At 36.9% G+C, this 16,136-nt stretch overlaps 1 protein-coding gene across 3 annotated transcripts in view; it reads right to left on the bottom strand.

The window, feature by feature from the left end:
* The window catches only part of TYW3 (tRNA-yW synthesizing protein 3 homolog), a 25,102-nt gene continuing 8,966 nt past the window's right edge, over positions 1-16,136 (bottom strand). Inside the window, exons 5-7 of one of the 3 annotated variants that reach the window (XR_013159399.1) lie at positions 14,294-14,427; positions 3,124-3,442; positions 1-2,978 (exon numbers count right to left, since the gene is read on the bottom strand). Coding sequence is in view for 2 of the 3 variants with exons in the window: in XM_077120609.1 (XP_076976724.1) it covers positions 3,223-3,442; positions 14,294-14,427 (354 nt within the window). In the remaining variant the exon portion in view is untranslated. The other 2 variants (XM_077120609.1, XM_077120610.1) reach the window with 2 other exon arrangements.

Here is a 16,136-nt window from a genome sequence, read left to right on the forward strand (position 1 = left end):
CATTCATTTTGTTATTTATTGGAATGTCCCATTCTGGAGTTGTACAAAGATCAACTTTTCACAGCTGTATTTGTTGCCATGCCTCCTGGTTCCTTCTGTAGACCTTAGGATAAAGACAGTGATTTGACTTAACCAATTAATATATTGGAAGCTCGCAAGTTGTAAATACACACAACCTATGGCACTCTTACAAGCATTATATAAAAACATCAATTCCTCTCCAATGTCTTCTGGATTAAGTCTGTTACCAATAGATTCTAAGTCTGTAGATCAGTGCTGGGTTGATTTTTATGAGAATCACATGGATAAGTAAAGTTTCAGTAATGGATGGTGGTGATGGTTGCACAATACTGTGAATGCAATTAATGTCACTTAATTAATATAAACTATTAAGTAATTAATTGAGTTGTATAGATGTTACCACAATAGAAAGTTTTTAAAAATACAGATAGCTGGACTCCAGCATTGAGATTCTGGGAAATCTGGGGTAGGGCCTAGGAGTCAGTGCTTTAGAAACACCTCCATCAGCCCGATGCAGCTTGGGTGACTCTGAGGTCTGGTCTACCCCATGCTGGAATACAAGGCCTTCACTACTGGGCTTCTACTAGCATTTTTTCTGGACTCATTTCATACCATATGCTGTGTTTCAGCTTTACTGGAATAGTCATCATCACTGTAAAAAACATGCTCTTTGGTGTTTCATTTCCATTACATATTGCTTCTGACTGAAGGAGTTTTTTCTTGGATTTTCTCTCAGGTAAGTGTGAATCTTGTCCTTTAAGATTGAGACAAAGTGATACCTCCTTGGATTGGACTGCTAATACACCTTCACCTAGAATCAATCATTCCAACCTCTAGTTTCCTGTACCTACCACCAATCACCACTGATATAATCTTAATGATATAAATGACTACCAATGATTTAATTTCTAGCACACTGTATCAACTCTTTAATAAAATCTATGCCATCAAAATAATCTCAATTCCTCTTTGGGTCAGTTTCTTGCAGAAGCAGACTCTTTTCTAGTGGAAGTGATTTATTAAGTGGGTGCTCCCAGGACAAACTGGTAACGGAGTGGAGAAAACAGGAGAGGGATTCAGATGAAGTTGCAGCCTTGGCCTCATCCTCCTGGGAGCTTAGATGTCAATCTGTGCATTTCAAGTTTATCACATTACTTGGCAAGGGAGTTGTCTTTTGTAGCTCTGCACGCAGTCATTATTGGCTATGAGACAGTGTGTGTGCGGCTGTGTATTTATGTGTGTGTGTCTAAGGGAGCAGAAAACATGTCTAGGTTCTTTTTATCTTTCAGAATGCAAAGAGTCCAGGAGCCTAAAACATTAGCAGCAAAGCACATGAGCTGACAAATGGTGCACAGAACTAAAAAAATGGGATCTGAGGCTCTCTGAATAGGGTTCCAAAAGTGACTGCAATAATATTCAACCAATTTGATGTTAACAGTAATTAAAAAATTAACATTAGACCTCTGATTCTTGGAAGATGAAGTAGACTTAATTTTCCTGTTCCTTCCTAAGGGCAACTAAAAACCTTGGACATTATATATAAAGCATAAGAAGACTGAAAGGTGGAGAGAAGGTGGCAGGGTGGCTAGGAATCTTGGACCTGGTGGTGTTTCTTCTTATCCCACTTTATCTCAGACTGAGTACTGGAAAAGCCAGTGGGCTCAGACACATACAAAAGTCCCAACAAAAGCCTGCTTTCTCTAGCCAAAGGACAAAGAAACAAGAGGAACAGTCTAACAAGAGAAAAAACTTTCAGAAAATAACAGTTCTGCTGGAGAGGCGTAGTTAGCTGAAGCTTAGGAGACAGGTCAGATTGGGTCACTGTCTTATAGAGTAAGCCTATTGGAATGGACAAATGGCTTGGGTGAAGAGGATGCAAGATGAGGCCAAAGACAATAATTACTGTGGTTATTACCCATTAGTTTACAATCAGAATTACTTGGGAATTTTTAAAGATATACACATCTAGTGTCTACTTGAAGAATCTCTCTCTTGTGGTTTCTGTATTTTTTTTTCTCAAAGTTCTAAAAATACTTCTAAAGTGTTAAATGATGAAAACTGTTTAAGGGCTGAAGAGAAAACAAACAAAAAAGGATTTTTCATACACAGTGAAATGACTCAGAAGAAAACATTACTGAATCCCATGATAAGGCAGATTCGTGCAAGAGTGGTAAATTGCACCAAATGCTGCAGGATGGTTAAAAAAAGATTGAGGACTCAAAGGAGGTTCTTTCTTGAACCATGAAATGGATGTTTATTAGAAGACTTCCTAAATGTTGTGGGAATTTTAAAGAAATCAGGACAGTAAATATTAGTATCTTACTTTGTAGGCCAAAAGGAAAGAGCAATTAAGAACTACAATAGAAAAAAGGAGTGAAGAAAAATCTGACAATAACTTTCGAGCCTCCTCATCATTATTTAGAGGACAACAGATGTCTATAAAGTCAACCTATTTATTTATTTATTTTTGGCATGGGCAGGCTCCGGGAACAAATCTGGCCCTCTGGCACAGCAGGCGAGAATTCTGCCACTGAGCCACGGGTGCACCACCCAAAAATCAACCTATTTTAAAAACTAGAGTACAAAATTATAGTTATCAGAACAAAAGCATCTGGGATGAAAATGAATAGTAGAGTTAAAACTTGGACAAATTACAAATTATTAGGAAATGCTAAAATCAGAACTCAATACTACTTTACGTATTTTTTTTTTTAACTTGGTGATCTGGTATTCTTATAATTTATTAGCTTTGTGACTAACTAGTAATTTCCCCTTTAATATCTAATTTTTATGATTTGATAAATTCTGAAAATAGTTATGTAAATGCCATTTAATAAGGAAAATAAGCAGTAACTTACATAGGCAGAAAATGTAATGGACTTATTCATATCTCTGATGCTAAATTTCTCTTGAAATGGTATTATACTGAGACTGTTTTGCAGAAGTAGAAATTGAAACTTAAAAAAAGAGGCATAAATAAAATCATTATTTTTGCAATGAATTGCCATGTGAATAAAAAGTACTATTTAATGAGCAAACATTTTACAAATCTATTTGAAAAAAAATCTGTTTATGTCTTCATAGAGAGAAATTAAATCTTACTTTTATGAATGACTGATGTAAGGGTTAAAATACTCTTATAAAGAGCAAATTTATAATACATATTAGAAACATTATTCCAGGACACTTCAGAACCAAATCTTAGTAATCTCCAGGGAAGATAACACTGATTCCTAGCTCATCATCATCATCATCGTTTTCAAGTTTGTTTTCATTTTTTTCAGTAATACATTTGCCATGTATTTTTTCTAGGTTTCTTTTCTTCTTAGGAATATATGTTGGGTTATTTTCCTTTTTGATCTTGGAATGTGAATTTGTCATAGTTTCCTTTTCCAACGCGTGTTGTAAGCAGTTATAAAACCTGTAAAGAAATAAATACTAATGTTATATATATATGTAGGTTTTAAACTGAATGACTGAAATACATTTAGTACTCATGTAAACATGGCATTGTACTATATTAGGCTTCTAAATAGACAACATATTCAAGAAATAATATATTCATTGCTTTTATAATTTTTTAAGTAGGGGAAAAAAAAAACACCAACACTGTTATCAGTTAAGAACAGTCCTGAAAATTGGGTAGGAATCACCTCTTGACAACCTCTCTTTTTCCTCCATTTACATCCCAGATGTAGGGGTTAAACAAAGAATGTAAAAGAGGACAGAAATTATTTTTTTTAATAAAAAAATCATAATTGTAATAGATGATCATTTTAAAGAATTGGGAAAATATATGAAATGAAATAAAGATCACCTATACACCTATACTCAGAAACACTTAAAAATTTTATTTCTAATTTTTTTAAATGCATGCTGAATAAATGGATCTACATACACACACACCTGCTATTTTTACACAATTAAGATATTACATATAAATTTTTACATTGATTTTCCAAATTCATATTTACTGAGAACATCTTCCATATCATCAAATGAACCACAAAATAACACTTTTTAATGGTTGCATAATATTGTCATGTAGATTGGCTTTAATTTACTTATTTGCCTAGCACATGTGGATTATTTAAAAATTTTCCCTAATACTAACAACAATGTGATAAACACTTTTGAAAATAATGTGATAGGTGTTTCTATTTCTTTAGGATAAATACCTGGAAATGTAATTATTACTTTAAGGGAATAAACATTTTAAGGCTTTTGATAAAAACTGCCCATTTTTCATTTTGCTGCTAATAGCAGTAATTGAGTCTACTTCTCTCATACACCGAATAATACAAAATACACTTTGATAGGTGAAAATGCTATCTTATTTTAATTTACATATTTTTTGTTGGCAAGTGAAATTGAATATTTTCCAAATACTTATTAGCTATTTGAATTTTTTAATTTATATTATCCTTTTCCTTTATCCAATTTTCTACTGGAGTTTTAGTGTTAACATTGTGATTTAATAAAGTAAGTGCCTTGAAAATTGTCCTTCATTTCTTTTTTACCTCCATGTTAACACTTAACACAATACTCACTGCTTGACAAAGTAGTCTTAGATAGATGTTGGAAGGCAGCCAGGTGAGGTAAGTAGTATGTAGCCTGACACCAGCATGTGATTGGGAAAGCTGAGGTCAACTGGTTTCAATTAACCTTACTGACTCTCGATATCTAATTCATAAAACTGGTATATGCTCTATCTAGCAGGGTCGTCAGAGGAGGTAACATATATACCTAGCCCAGTGACTGGCAAAGACTTAACTCTCAATAATGACTATTTTTATAAAATATAAACACTATGAGCCCAAATAAATTGTCTATGCTGTTTTCTCTTATAATCCCAGCCTGCAGAACAGTGCTTGCAACATCTCAGGCACTTTGTAAGGACATGCTGAATAAATGAAGGGATGAGTATAAAAGAAAAGGTAATTAACTATGCTCGTATTATCCTAAATCCAATAGATTAGAATGATCCGGTAATTGAGAACTCCCTTGCCATTGTAGGATTCCATTTTATTTTTATATTCTACTAAAATGGGAGACTATGACAAGAAAATTTTGACATCTACAGAAAAGACTGCCATTTGGACCAATTGTTGTTTTCCCAATCTGCCTCTTTAATTCAATGAACAGGATAAATTTTACTTGCAAAGGCTCTAAAACTGCCTTAAAAGAACAAAATACTCATCTACTTCCAAATACTCTACACAACTCAAAATACATGCACAGTGAGATTACTACATATCCTGTCCATATTTCAACAACTTGTGTACTCACTGTTGTATAATTTGATAGCCAGCACTATGCCTAGCACATAACAGATGAGCAATAAATATTTCTTCAATGAATAAATCAATCTCAAAGACAGAGATATAGTAAAAGGAAAAAGGCTTTGAGAAATATTAACTAACAGGTAACTTTTTAGATTCGGTTCCATGGCAAATTCCTTTGTAGGCACAATCATTTTATTGAATGCACCTTTAATTCTTACTTAACTGAAATCTGATGCCCCACAAAGATGTCTACTCTCCTACATGCTTCTGAAGTGGACACTGCGTATTCATTCTTTCCATATCTACTGGAGTTGGGAGATGAGTCAGAATTCAACTGGCTTGCCAACAGTTTGCCAAATTAAACTCCTTCATCTGCCAATACTCTGTGTGCACTCCCTTACATTCATGAAAACCTCTACTCTTGGCTTGGTCTTCCTCTCCAGATTTTGCCATCATTCTGGGTGACTTCAATAACTGGTTCTCTTCTCCTCCACACTGCCTCCAGGATGACCTATTCTATCTAAAACATAAATCTGAGCATGCCCAAGATGCTGTGAATCATCCCTATCTGATCCTAACAGGGTATCCATGATATGCAACCTCATCTGTCATTCTCCACGGTAAATTTTAGGCATAGGTAACCAGGTCTTTTTTAAGGATTATATTTTATTCCTAGGAAATGAAAGAAAAGATTAAATTGCTTTTATGACCACAGAGAATTAACATCTTGTGTAAAATGCCTTGTTTAGCACATAAAAAATTTTTGAAGACAACAGCTGCCTTACTTTAATCTTCCATTAAAGAACTTAAGAAATTCAAGGCTACGTCCTTGGGGTACCAAAAAACAAGCAGTAAAAATGACACAACGATCCTTTCTTGCTGCAAGTCAAGAATGAAAACTTCAAATACTAGTTTTCCTTTCTTCTTTGTTCAGGAGCTTCAAGAGTCCTTTGAGAGACTATCTTAATATGTCAGAAATTTGTTTTACAGTTACATGTTCTCCCTACCACCAACACTGGCATTGGTGTGGAAATTTTGTTACAATTAATGATAACACTTTTTTTACAATTCTGCTATCACTTAAACAGCAGATACATTTGTTACAATTGATGAAAGATTATTAAATTAGTACCATAACTATTGTCCATGGTTTATGTCAGATTGGCCTTTGACATGCAGAAATTGAGTGGGTGAAGGGCATTCTTGGTAGAGGGACTGTGTCATGGTCAGGTTCATGTGTCAACTTGGCCAAGTGGTGGTACCTGTCTGTGTGGTTGGGCAGGTGCCGGCCTGTCTGTTGCAATGAGAACATTTCATAAAATTAAATCATGATCATGTCAGCTACATCCACAGCTGATTCCATTTGTAATCAGCCAAGGGGAGTGTCTTCTGCAATGAGTGATACTTAATGTAATCACTGGAAGCCTTTTAAGGAGGATTCAGAAGAGACAGGCTCTCTTCCTCCTTCGGTTGGCGAGCCTCTCCTGTGAGTTCGTCCAGACCCTCCGTTGGAATCGTCAGCTTCACAGCCTGCCCTGCGGATTTTGGACTCTGTGTTCCCGCAGTCACGTGAGACACTTTTATAAATTTTATGTTTGCGAGTGTTTCCTGTTGATTCTGTTTCTCTAGAGAATCTTGATTAATACAGACTGAAAGTACAAATACAGTCACCAGTAAACTGTGTCTGGAAATATACATTTGTTTTTATGTTCGCTGCATACAAGTTTACAGAAAACTTTTATGTGATGATTTATAAAAGAATGTCACCATGTAATTATTTGGAGAATATTAAAACCTTTCTGCATCTTGGACAGCCTATAATGGCATGGGAAAGGGTGATGATTTAGTCAGGTAGCTGGGAGGGGTTGGCTTGGGTGGTGAACCTGGGAGGCAGCGATCTGGATAATGGGTTGTGGTGTGGAACTATGGCCTGCTTATAGGAAAGTTGTTGAAGAGAAATGAATATACTATGGACATGGGATGATGAAAGCATTTCTGCCATGTGCTCTCTCACACACGGGCTTTTGCTCAAGCCTTTTGGCACTATGCATGTGTTCCTTTGTCCTCTGTCGGCTTCACACTGACACCAATGCTACCAGGCCCCCGAGACCCAGACCAAAGCCCTCTTTCCTGTGAAACCTGCAGAATCCCCTCCAGTCCACAACCAGCCCTCGTCCCTCTGACCATCTCTGTCACCTAATGTCTTTGCCTAACATGAATTGCTTTTGTGCATTTTTTGTATTTTTTCTTGTGTTATAAATTTGACCCTTAATCACAATAGCACCATTTATTAAATATTCTGATTTAATTCAGACACTGCTATGAGGTAGGACTATTGTCCCTATTTGATAAATGCATTCATTCAACAAATAGTCTTTGAGCCTGCATGGTTTTGTAATGGGTACTGCCTTAGCCATTAAGGATACCTCTGTGATCAAAACTGACAAAAATTCTTGTCCTCATGGAGCTTACATTCTAATGGGAGCAGAGAGTATGTTAAACAATGAAAAGAGAAAAATATAGTGAGGGGAAGAGGAAGATGTGTTAAGAGAGTAGAGAATTAAAATTTTAAAAAGATGGTCAGGGAAAGCATTACTAAGAAGATAACATTGAGCATAAAGACTTGAAGGAGGTGAGAGTGAGCCATGCAGTTATATGAGAGAAATGCTTTCCAGGCAGAGGGAACAGCAAGTACAGCAGCTCTGAGGTGGGAGCACGCCTAGGAGAGCTGTCAGAGGTGAGGAGGCCAGGATGGTTGGAACAGAATACAAAGGGAGAGTGACAGAAAATGAAGTTAGAGAGATAGGAGGGGGCCGGGTCCTGTAAGGCCCTGTAGGGAATCCTGGGAAAGCCTAATTCTTAAAGTGTAATTTTCTCAGCTCTCAGAGGCAACAAAAAGAGCTCTGAGCATAAAAAGAAATGTAGGCTCAGACAACTGTTTTGGGTTTTTCCCCTTTGAAAGAAAATCAAACTGTCTTCAGTTTTTCTACCTCTGAAATCAAGAAAATTATACCTTAGGGCAAATTATACGTAGTTCTCTTTATGAGAGAGAAAGTTTCAGGCCATCCCTAAAAACTAAATTTTTTTAAGGCGAGTTAGGAGGCTACCTGCAGTAAAGGGCTGGAATTTTTTTCTACTTTTGTAACAGGAAAATAAAATTGAGGAAATCTAGGCCCGATTTCCTTCCCTTATAGGCTTCCACTATCCACAGATACCAAAGAAAGCTAATGTCATGTATTATATATTTGGTTTTTAACTGATTAAGTTCTACCACTTCTATTAAAAACAACATGTATGGGGCAGGGCCCATGCTAGGTGCTGGAATCAAAGGGAAGAGGTATGGTCCACGCCCCAAGAAACTTTTGGTATAACAGGAGGTACTGAGCTGTAAAGCCACACTAAACTGGCCATAAAAAGGATAAGCACACTGAGGGACACCTTGCTCCAACTGATACCATGAAATGCTTCTTGGAAAAAAACCTGATGCCTGGGCAGAATCTCAAAGATAGATGGAAGTTGGGTAGGTGATGGGAGAGGAATTAAGAGGAGAAGGAAAAAAATAGGGAGAAGGCTAATCCAAGGAGGAACTATCAGAAAATAAAATGTGTTTTCATTTTCTATTATTTACTTCTTCGATCTTAAGTATGTAGAGAAATGTATAAATCATTTATTTAGCTGCCTTTGCTCCATTTTTTTAAATGTTAAGACTAGTAACTTCAGGAGTCTAAGATTTCTGTTATCCTTGAATCCTCCTTCTCTGTGTTATGCCATTTCCAATTTGATGCCATGTCCAGTTAATGTCTGCAGCATGAATCCCATTCATCTGGTTACTTCTGACCTAGACTATGAAGCAAGGGCCTACATTTGCTTGCCCCATCTCTAAGTGATCTTACACATTTTTCAGAATAATGATCCTAAGGTTTTGAAACCTTAAAAGCAGTACTATTTATGGAAAACGTAAGTCAATTAAATTTAGCAAATATTTATTCATTTATTTTTTTAAATTTGCTTTTTATTAGAGAAGTTGTAGGTTTATAGAAACATCATGCAGAAAGTACAAAGTTCCCTTATACTTCCTTCCCCCAGCAAACATTTATTTACCACCATTCTCCTCTCTAGCAAAATTTATTAATCACCATTCTCATGCTAGACACTTGAGAGTATAATGATGAACAAACTGTCTTTGCCATTGGGGAACTCAGTAAATATAATGGGTTAATTTTCAAGTTCTTTTATTCTTTATTGTTAATTAAATAAATATTCATTGGGCTTCAATATGAGCCAGATACTATCTTAGGATAAGATATTTAAAATGGAGTGGGGAAGGAGGGTAAATGGAGAGGGAGGTCCTATATTCAATGTGACCATATTTTAGTAGGGAAAAATGGAATCGGTTACTTGTTATTCAGTATGCTATGTGTCTCTGTCTTCTACTGAGGCATAGTAATGATACTGCTAAAAAATGATTAGAATTTTGAACCAAGGAAATGGCTCTGGGGTTGAAAGGGTTGATGGGTATGTTAGGTAGACATATTCACTGGGCTACTGGATATATGGGCCCAGGACTCAGAAGAAATTTGGAAGATCTACAAGTATGTGGGGAAATTGATAAAGCTATGGACAAAGGACAGAATCCTAGAAAGCAATACTTATCCACAAGGAAGCTAAGGAGCATCACAAGCAAGAGAGAACAGAAGGAACAGTATGAACAAAGAAAAAGATGTGGCAATACTAAGCCTTAAATGGTGAGCAGTTTGATTTGCCCAGAGGATACAGCGCATGAAAAGGAGTTATAATTTTGTTGCCTGTCAATTCCATTCTTCCCCAGGGCTCTGGGCTTTTCATATAAATCCCTGCCTGCCTTTAAGGCCAGCTCACTGCACTCTTCCTTTTTCTTACTGCAATATGGCTAATTTCTACTCATAGCCCACAGTAGTTTCTTCTGATCCAAGTCCTGGTCTTGTATTAATAGATGTGTGCTGGTTTGAAGGGAAGTATGCCCCCTAAGAAAAGCCATGTTTTAATATGGATCCCATTTCTTAAAGGTAGAATAGTCTCTATTCAATGCTGTGTATTTGGGACTGTGATGGGATCATCTCCCTGGTTGATGAGATTTAGTTAAGAACGGTTGTTAAACTGGATTAGGGGATGACATGTCTCCACCCATCTGAGTGGGTCTTGACTAGTTTCTGAAGTCCTATAAAAGAGGAAACATTTTGGAGAATGAGAGACTCAGAGAGATTCAGAGAGAGCAGAGAATGCTGCAGCACCATGAAGCAGAGAGTCCACCAGAGAGACCTTTGGAGATGAAGAAGGAAAACGCCTCCCGGGGAGCTTCACGAAATAGGAAGCCAGGAGAGAAAGCTAGCAGATGATGCCGTATTTGCCATGCGCCCTTCCAGCCGAGAGAGAAGCCCTGACTGTGTTCACCATGTGCCGTCTCACTTGAGAGAGAGACCCTGAACTTCATCGACCTTCTTGAACCAAGGTATCTTTCCCCGGATGCCTTTGATTGGACATTTCTATAGACTTGTTTTAATTGGGACATTTTCTCGGCCTTAGATCTGTAAACTAGCAACTCATTAAATTCCCCTTGTTAAAAGCCATTCCTTTCCTGGTATATTGCATTCTAGCAGCTAGCAAACTAGAACAGATGCAAATATGGCTTTCTTTTCCTTGGTAAACAGACTTCCAAACTGCATGTTTTTCAAATAGAAATCATTATATATAAAACCGTTTTACTAAATCTGATGGCAGTTTCTGTCTCCAAATCAACTGTTTATGAAGAAGGTCTTGTCTTGTTCAGTTCCAGAAACCCCAGGAATCTAATCTGACGTGATAAGCCCCCTCCTAAGGGTACCTGGGAATTGTTTTTCATAAAGGAGACTTTTTTTTTATTAAACATATTTTGCTTAATGTTGATTTTTTACGTTTGCAGTTAAAATATTTCTTGTTGATTAAATGTTATTTTAGTCATTAGGATTTTGACTTTTTAAAATTTTCTTTTATAGATGCTTGAATAGTGAAACTTTGGTCTCAGGACAAACCGATTTTAGTTTGTCTGATTGCAGAACTCATCACCTCCAATGTTTTATCATTTTTTCTTTACAACATCAGAATAGTAACTCTTTCTCTGCATTTGGTTGAATGTACAGCTGTTCCCAAAGAGCTCCCTAATTTGTTCACATTTTCTGAATTCACATGTAATCTTCCAATCAGTATCTTAAGACATTTTACCTTTCTTTAATTTTTCCCTGATTTTATATGATGAGCTTGGCTTTCTTGTTAGCAGCATACACACAATAATCTCAAAACACATTTTTGAGTCAATGGATGTAAAGCATAATTTGATTTTATAGTTGGTGAAGGTGGCTAAATTAACTTCACCAGGTGTATAGTGAGTTGATCTTGGGCTATATTTATCATCTTGTTGAAATTCAAGTAAGGAAACAGAGAAAACTGATTTTGCTACCTCCCATGTTTTAGTAAACAGTCTCACTGGATTAGAATTTAACAAATAGAATAAACTTTTGGAAAGTACCTACATATAGTTCAAATTCTACACTCAAAGAGAGTAGCTGGCTGCTTTTTAGCTGCATACTTGAAATCATCACTTTAGTTAGAATATTTGCTCAAAGTATTATGTGGCCAGGTAATCTCTCAGCTTTTCTCAAATAGGGTTCCACTAGAGAATTAAACCCCGATACCCTAAGGTAACTATTGTGTGTAATGATTAACTTCTCTCCAGTGTCTCTCGAATGATACAGGTTTTACAGCATCCTTGGGAGAACTGAGAAAATAGTCACTTGAATAATTCTGTGAATTCTATGGTTCAAATGAAGAACCCTGGTTGAGAAAGGCTGGACGGTGGCACACTAATGTGATTACAGGTTTATTCTCTAATGACTCATTGAAGAAAGAGGACTACTATCTTGACTGCAAAACTTTAGCAACTTTTGCCATTTCTAACAGCAACTCCATTCAACTGTGACCCTAACCCTAACTATCCTGAGTTAGGCCAGATTCCAAAGGTTAGTTCAGCTCTATAAGACTGCCCTTCAGACACCAGCAGCAAGCTCAGAGGACCTGAGGGCCACTGGAATTTCCGGACAACTGTCACAAATTCTCTGGTTCTTACCATCCTCTTGGGTTCAATGATTTTTCACTGGAGCAAATCACGGAAACCACTAAAAGCACTCTACCTGTGATTATAGTTTTTATTACAGTAAAATAATGCAAAAAGAAGACGGCATAAGACAAGTTCTGGGGGCTCTGAAAAGCATGATCCTCTTCACATAGAGTCAGGACGCATCACCTCCTGGCACAGTAATGTTATCATCTTAACCATGAAGGCTCACGCAAGTTTCAAGTGTTCACAGTTCATGTGGAGTTTCATTATGTCGGCATGATTGGTGGAATCAATGTCCACATGACTGAACTCAATCTCCAGTCTCCCTTCCTTCCCTAGGTCTTGGCTCAAACTCCCAACTTCATAATCACAAGGTTGGTCTTTCTGATGTGGACAGTCCCAACTTAAGACTGTAGGTGTGGTCCTGAGCCCACTATAAAACAAAAATTCTCCTATCAGGGGAAATTCCAAGAATCCAGTAGCTATCTGCCCAAGAGCAGGATAAAGGCCAGAAATCTTTTTGGAGGTCAAATTCCTTTCAATGCAGCTATCCTATCCTGAGAATCCATGGCAGGGACATGGAGAGTCATTATACATTCTATCTAATGTACTCTAATAATTTATTTTTAAGAAAGGTATTTCCTCCACATTACAGATGAGGAAAACGAAGCCAAGGGAGTTCAGTAACTTGTGTTGGAAGGAGTGCTACCTCTTTCCACTATGCTACAAGGCATACTAGTGGCACTCCTAGCCTTAGCTACTTCAAAAAAAGTCCTAGGTATTAAAGGATTTTAAGCAAGCAATGAAAAATAAAATCACATAAATAAAATGAATCATAATTAAAAAATAACAATAAAAATTAAAGAAAAAGAATCATAATTAAAATAAATAAAAATAAAGAATTTTTAGCAATAAGATTCTTCTGCATTTTACAGACATCCTTCTGTTAATGTAGAGAATGGCTAAGCAGTGAGCCATACTAGATGTATTCTATCCTGAGAACAGAGGATAAAGTTAGTATAATGGTCTTAAATGAAGAAAGAAACAGTAGGTTGGAGAAAGAATAACTCAAGAGATATTCAGGAAGTTATTGACTAGATGTGAGATGGCCAAGGTGGTGGCAAGAAGAGGAAAAGAAAATTATAAATAACATCAAATTAGCTGTCACTCCTTGAATAACCCAGAAATGTACATCCTGATGGTAGGTCAGTGGCATTATCTTCTTACAAGAAAGGCTGCACACTATTCATTTTCTAAAATCAAAATCTAGTCTTAGGAAAACATGGGAAAAGAAGTAATGTAAGCGTTTGATCTGCTAAAAGGTAAAGTTTAAGAGCAAAAGAAATATAAAAATGTGAAATGAGAACCACTTAAACAAAGATGGCAATTCTAGATCTAACCCATGATAAGAGATTGGTATGGAACTAGCCAGAGATAGAAAACTAAAATTAACCAGGCTGCTTCCTCCAAATGGACCTGACTTTCTTAGGGATTCTAGGTGATCTCTGATGAATCACACAGGGGCAGTGTGCACCTCTCCCCTGGCAGCCGTCAATTCCTCAGTCATGGTTACTGTGGCTGTGGTCACCTATCTGACTGGCTACTATTCTCTCTTTCACCCCAGTTGCTGGCAGTCATGTCTCCCACCATCTCCCACAGAGCCTTCTCATTATGCTCTATGCAGCATCTACTACAGCCTGGCTTGCTTTCACCTACTAATTTGATAATTTTTTATCACTGATGCTAAAACTACAAGCAGATAAGCAGTTGGAAATATCAACTAAAGATGGTATGTATTAATATTTTCAAGGATGATCTAGGAATATAAGAATGACATGGCAAAAGCCAATTAATGTACCTTTCAATTCTCCTCTTGTTTTCCTCCATTTTTTGATTTGCTACATTTACCAGGAAGTCAATATATTCCTCCGTCACCATCAGTTTTCCCTTATGGCTTAATGGAACTTCTAAGCTATGTGTACTCCGGACAGCCTACAAAAAAAAAAAAAAAAAAAAAAAAAAAAAAATTTAGATATGAAGGCATACATACTAGATAACTAAAGAAAAGCACCGGTCCAGGCTGTGTTTGAACACAATTTAGTTCCATGTAGCATTAAGTTTGTGCTTTGATATAGTTCAGGTGAACACAGTTGAGTCCATCATATAAAGTCACTTCCTAAGAAAGGTACTCTACACATTGTCCATCAGAAAAATAGATAAAATCAAAGAACCCAATAATTTTAATGGTCTCAATCTCAGCATAGAGCAGAAAGCCTCACAATTTAACAAAAGAAATAAATGAAACCTCAGGGAAAATAAAAATGGACTGGGTGCCAGAATATAGTTACAAGAATAAACCATGCCTCCTTCATCTCACAAAGTGGCTGCTTTCTTGACGGTTTTAGAGTTGTCAAACTTTGTACCACTGTTGATGAAAACAGTCAACATGTTCCAAGAAGATCCATACACTGGATGTAGTTTAAGAACAAGAACAACAAATACTCTCAAAGACTATTATGAGGTATAAAAAGTCATTCAGAGAATCTTGACTGAGCATCCACCATGTTGTAGGTCCCAGGTAAGGTGCAATACAGGGTGAATATAACATGGTCCCTCCATTAAGAGTTCACAGTTTAGAACAGACAATTAGCAGGTGAACAAAGAATTACAATACAACATAGGTGCTATGACAGAGGAAACACACACACAAACACACGTAATGCTAAGGAAGTGTAGAAGAGGAGCAACTGAATCTGAGGATTCGGCTTTATGGGAAAGATAACATTTGAGTTGGGATTTTAAAGTCCAAGTGGAAAAAAGGAGGAGGAGAAATGCATTCCAGCCAGAATAACATCTACAGGTACATAGGCATGAGAGTGCACGACATATATTGGAAAGAACTAATAGTTCTATCTGGCTGGAACACAAGTTGTATCAGGAAGACTAGCAGGAGATGGGCACAAACAGGGAGATGCAACAAATTTGTGAAAGGCTTGGAAAATATTTAGAGACCCTCAACTGACAAGGGGAATTATAAGAATAGTGGTTAGAGTCGTTGGAGGAGATTGAGAGCGGGAAGACCAGACAGGAGGCAACTGCAGAGATTCAGGTGAGGAATGATGAAGGCAGGAGTAGGGGCAGTGGTAAAAGGCTTGGAGAGGTTAGTTCAGGTGAGAGAAATGAAAGGTAGAACTGATAGGCCTATAATTAGCTAAGCACAAATGGATGAAGGAGAGGAAGGTGAAGGAATGGCTCAGTTCTTGCTTGGGCCACCAGATGCAATGATGGTACTAAAGAATGAGACGGGGACACAAACCAGTAGCATGGGCTTCAGTTTTCCATTTACCATGTTTTATGCCTTCTTTGTAAGCTATTTTTATTTGGGAAATAGGACATTTGTTAAAAATAAAAAATGAAGAGTGAGAATAAAGGCAACTAGAACTAGTTATAAAACAAACAATACATGCCAATTCTAACAGTAAATGAAAACTGTAATTATGACAAGAGATCAGAATACAGCAAAAAACTATGGGTTGTCTTGATCAGGGAAGGACTCAAAAGAGGATGTGGGACTAAGAAGAGGTCTTAAAGATCATCTGTGCAGGGATTAGCAAACTATTTCTGTAAAGGGGTAGGTAGTAAGGGCTGGATTTGACCCAAGGGCAATAGTTTGCTGGATTCCTGATATAGTGAAGAAAATT

The sequence above is a fragment of the Tamandua tetradactyla genome, chromosome 11, assembly GCF_023851605.1.
Source record: "Tamandua tetradactyla isolate mTamTet1 chromosome 11, mTamTet1.pri, whole genome shotgun sequence".
Taxonomy (NCBI): domain Eukaryota; kingdom Metazoa; phylum Chordata; class Mammalia; order Pilosa; family Myrmecophagidae; genus Tamandua; species Tamandua tetradactyla.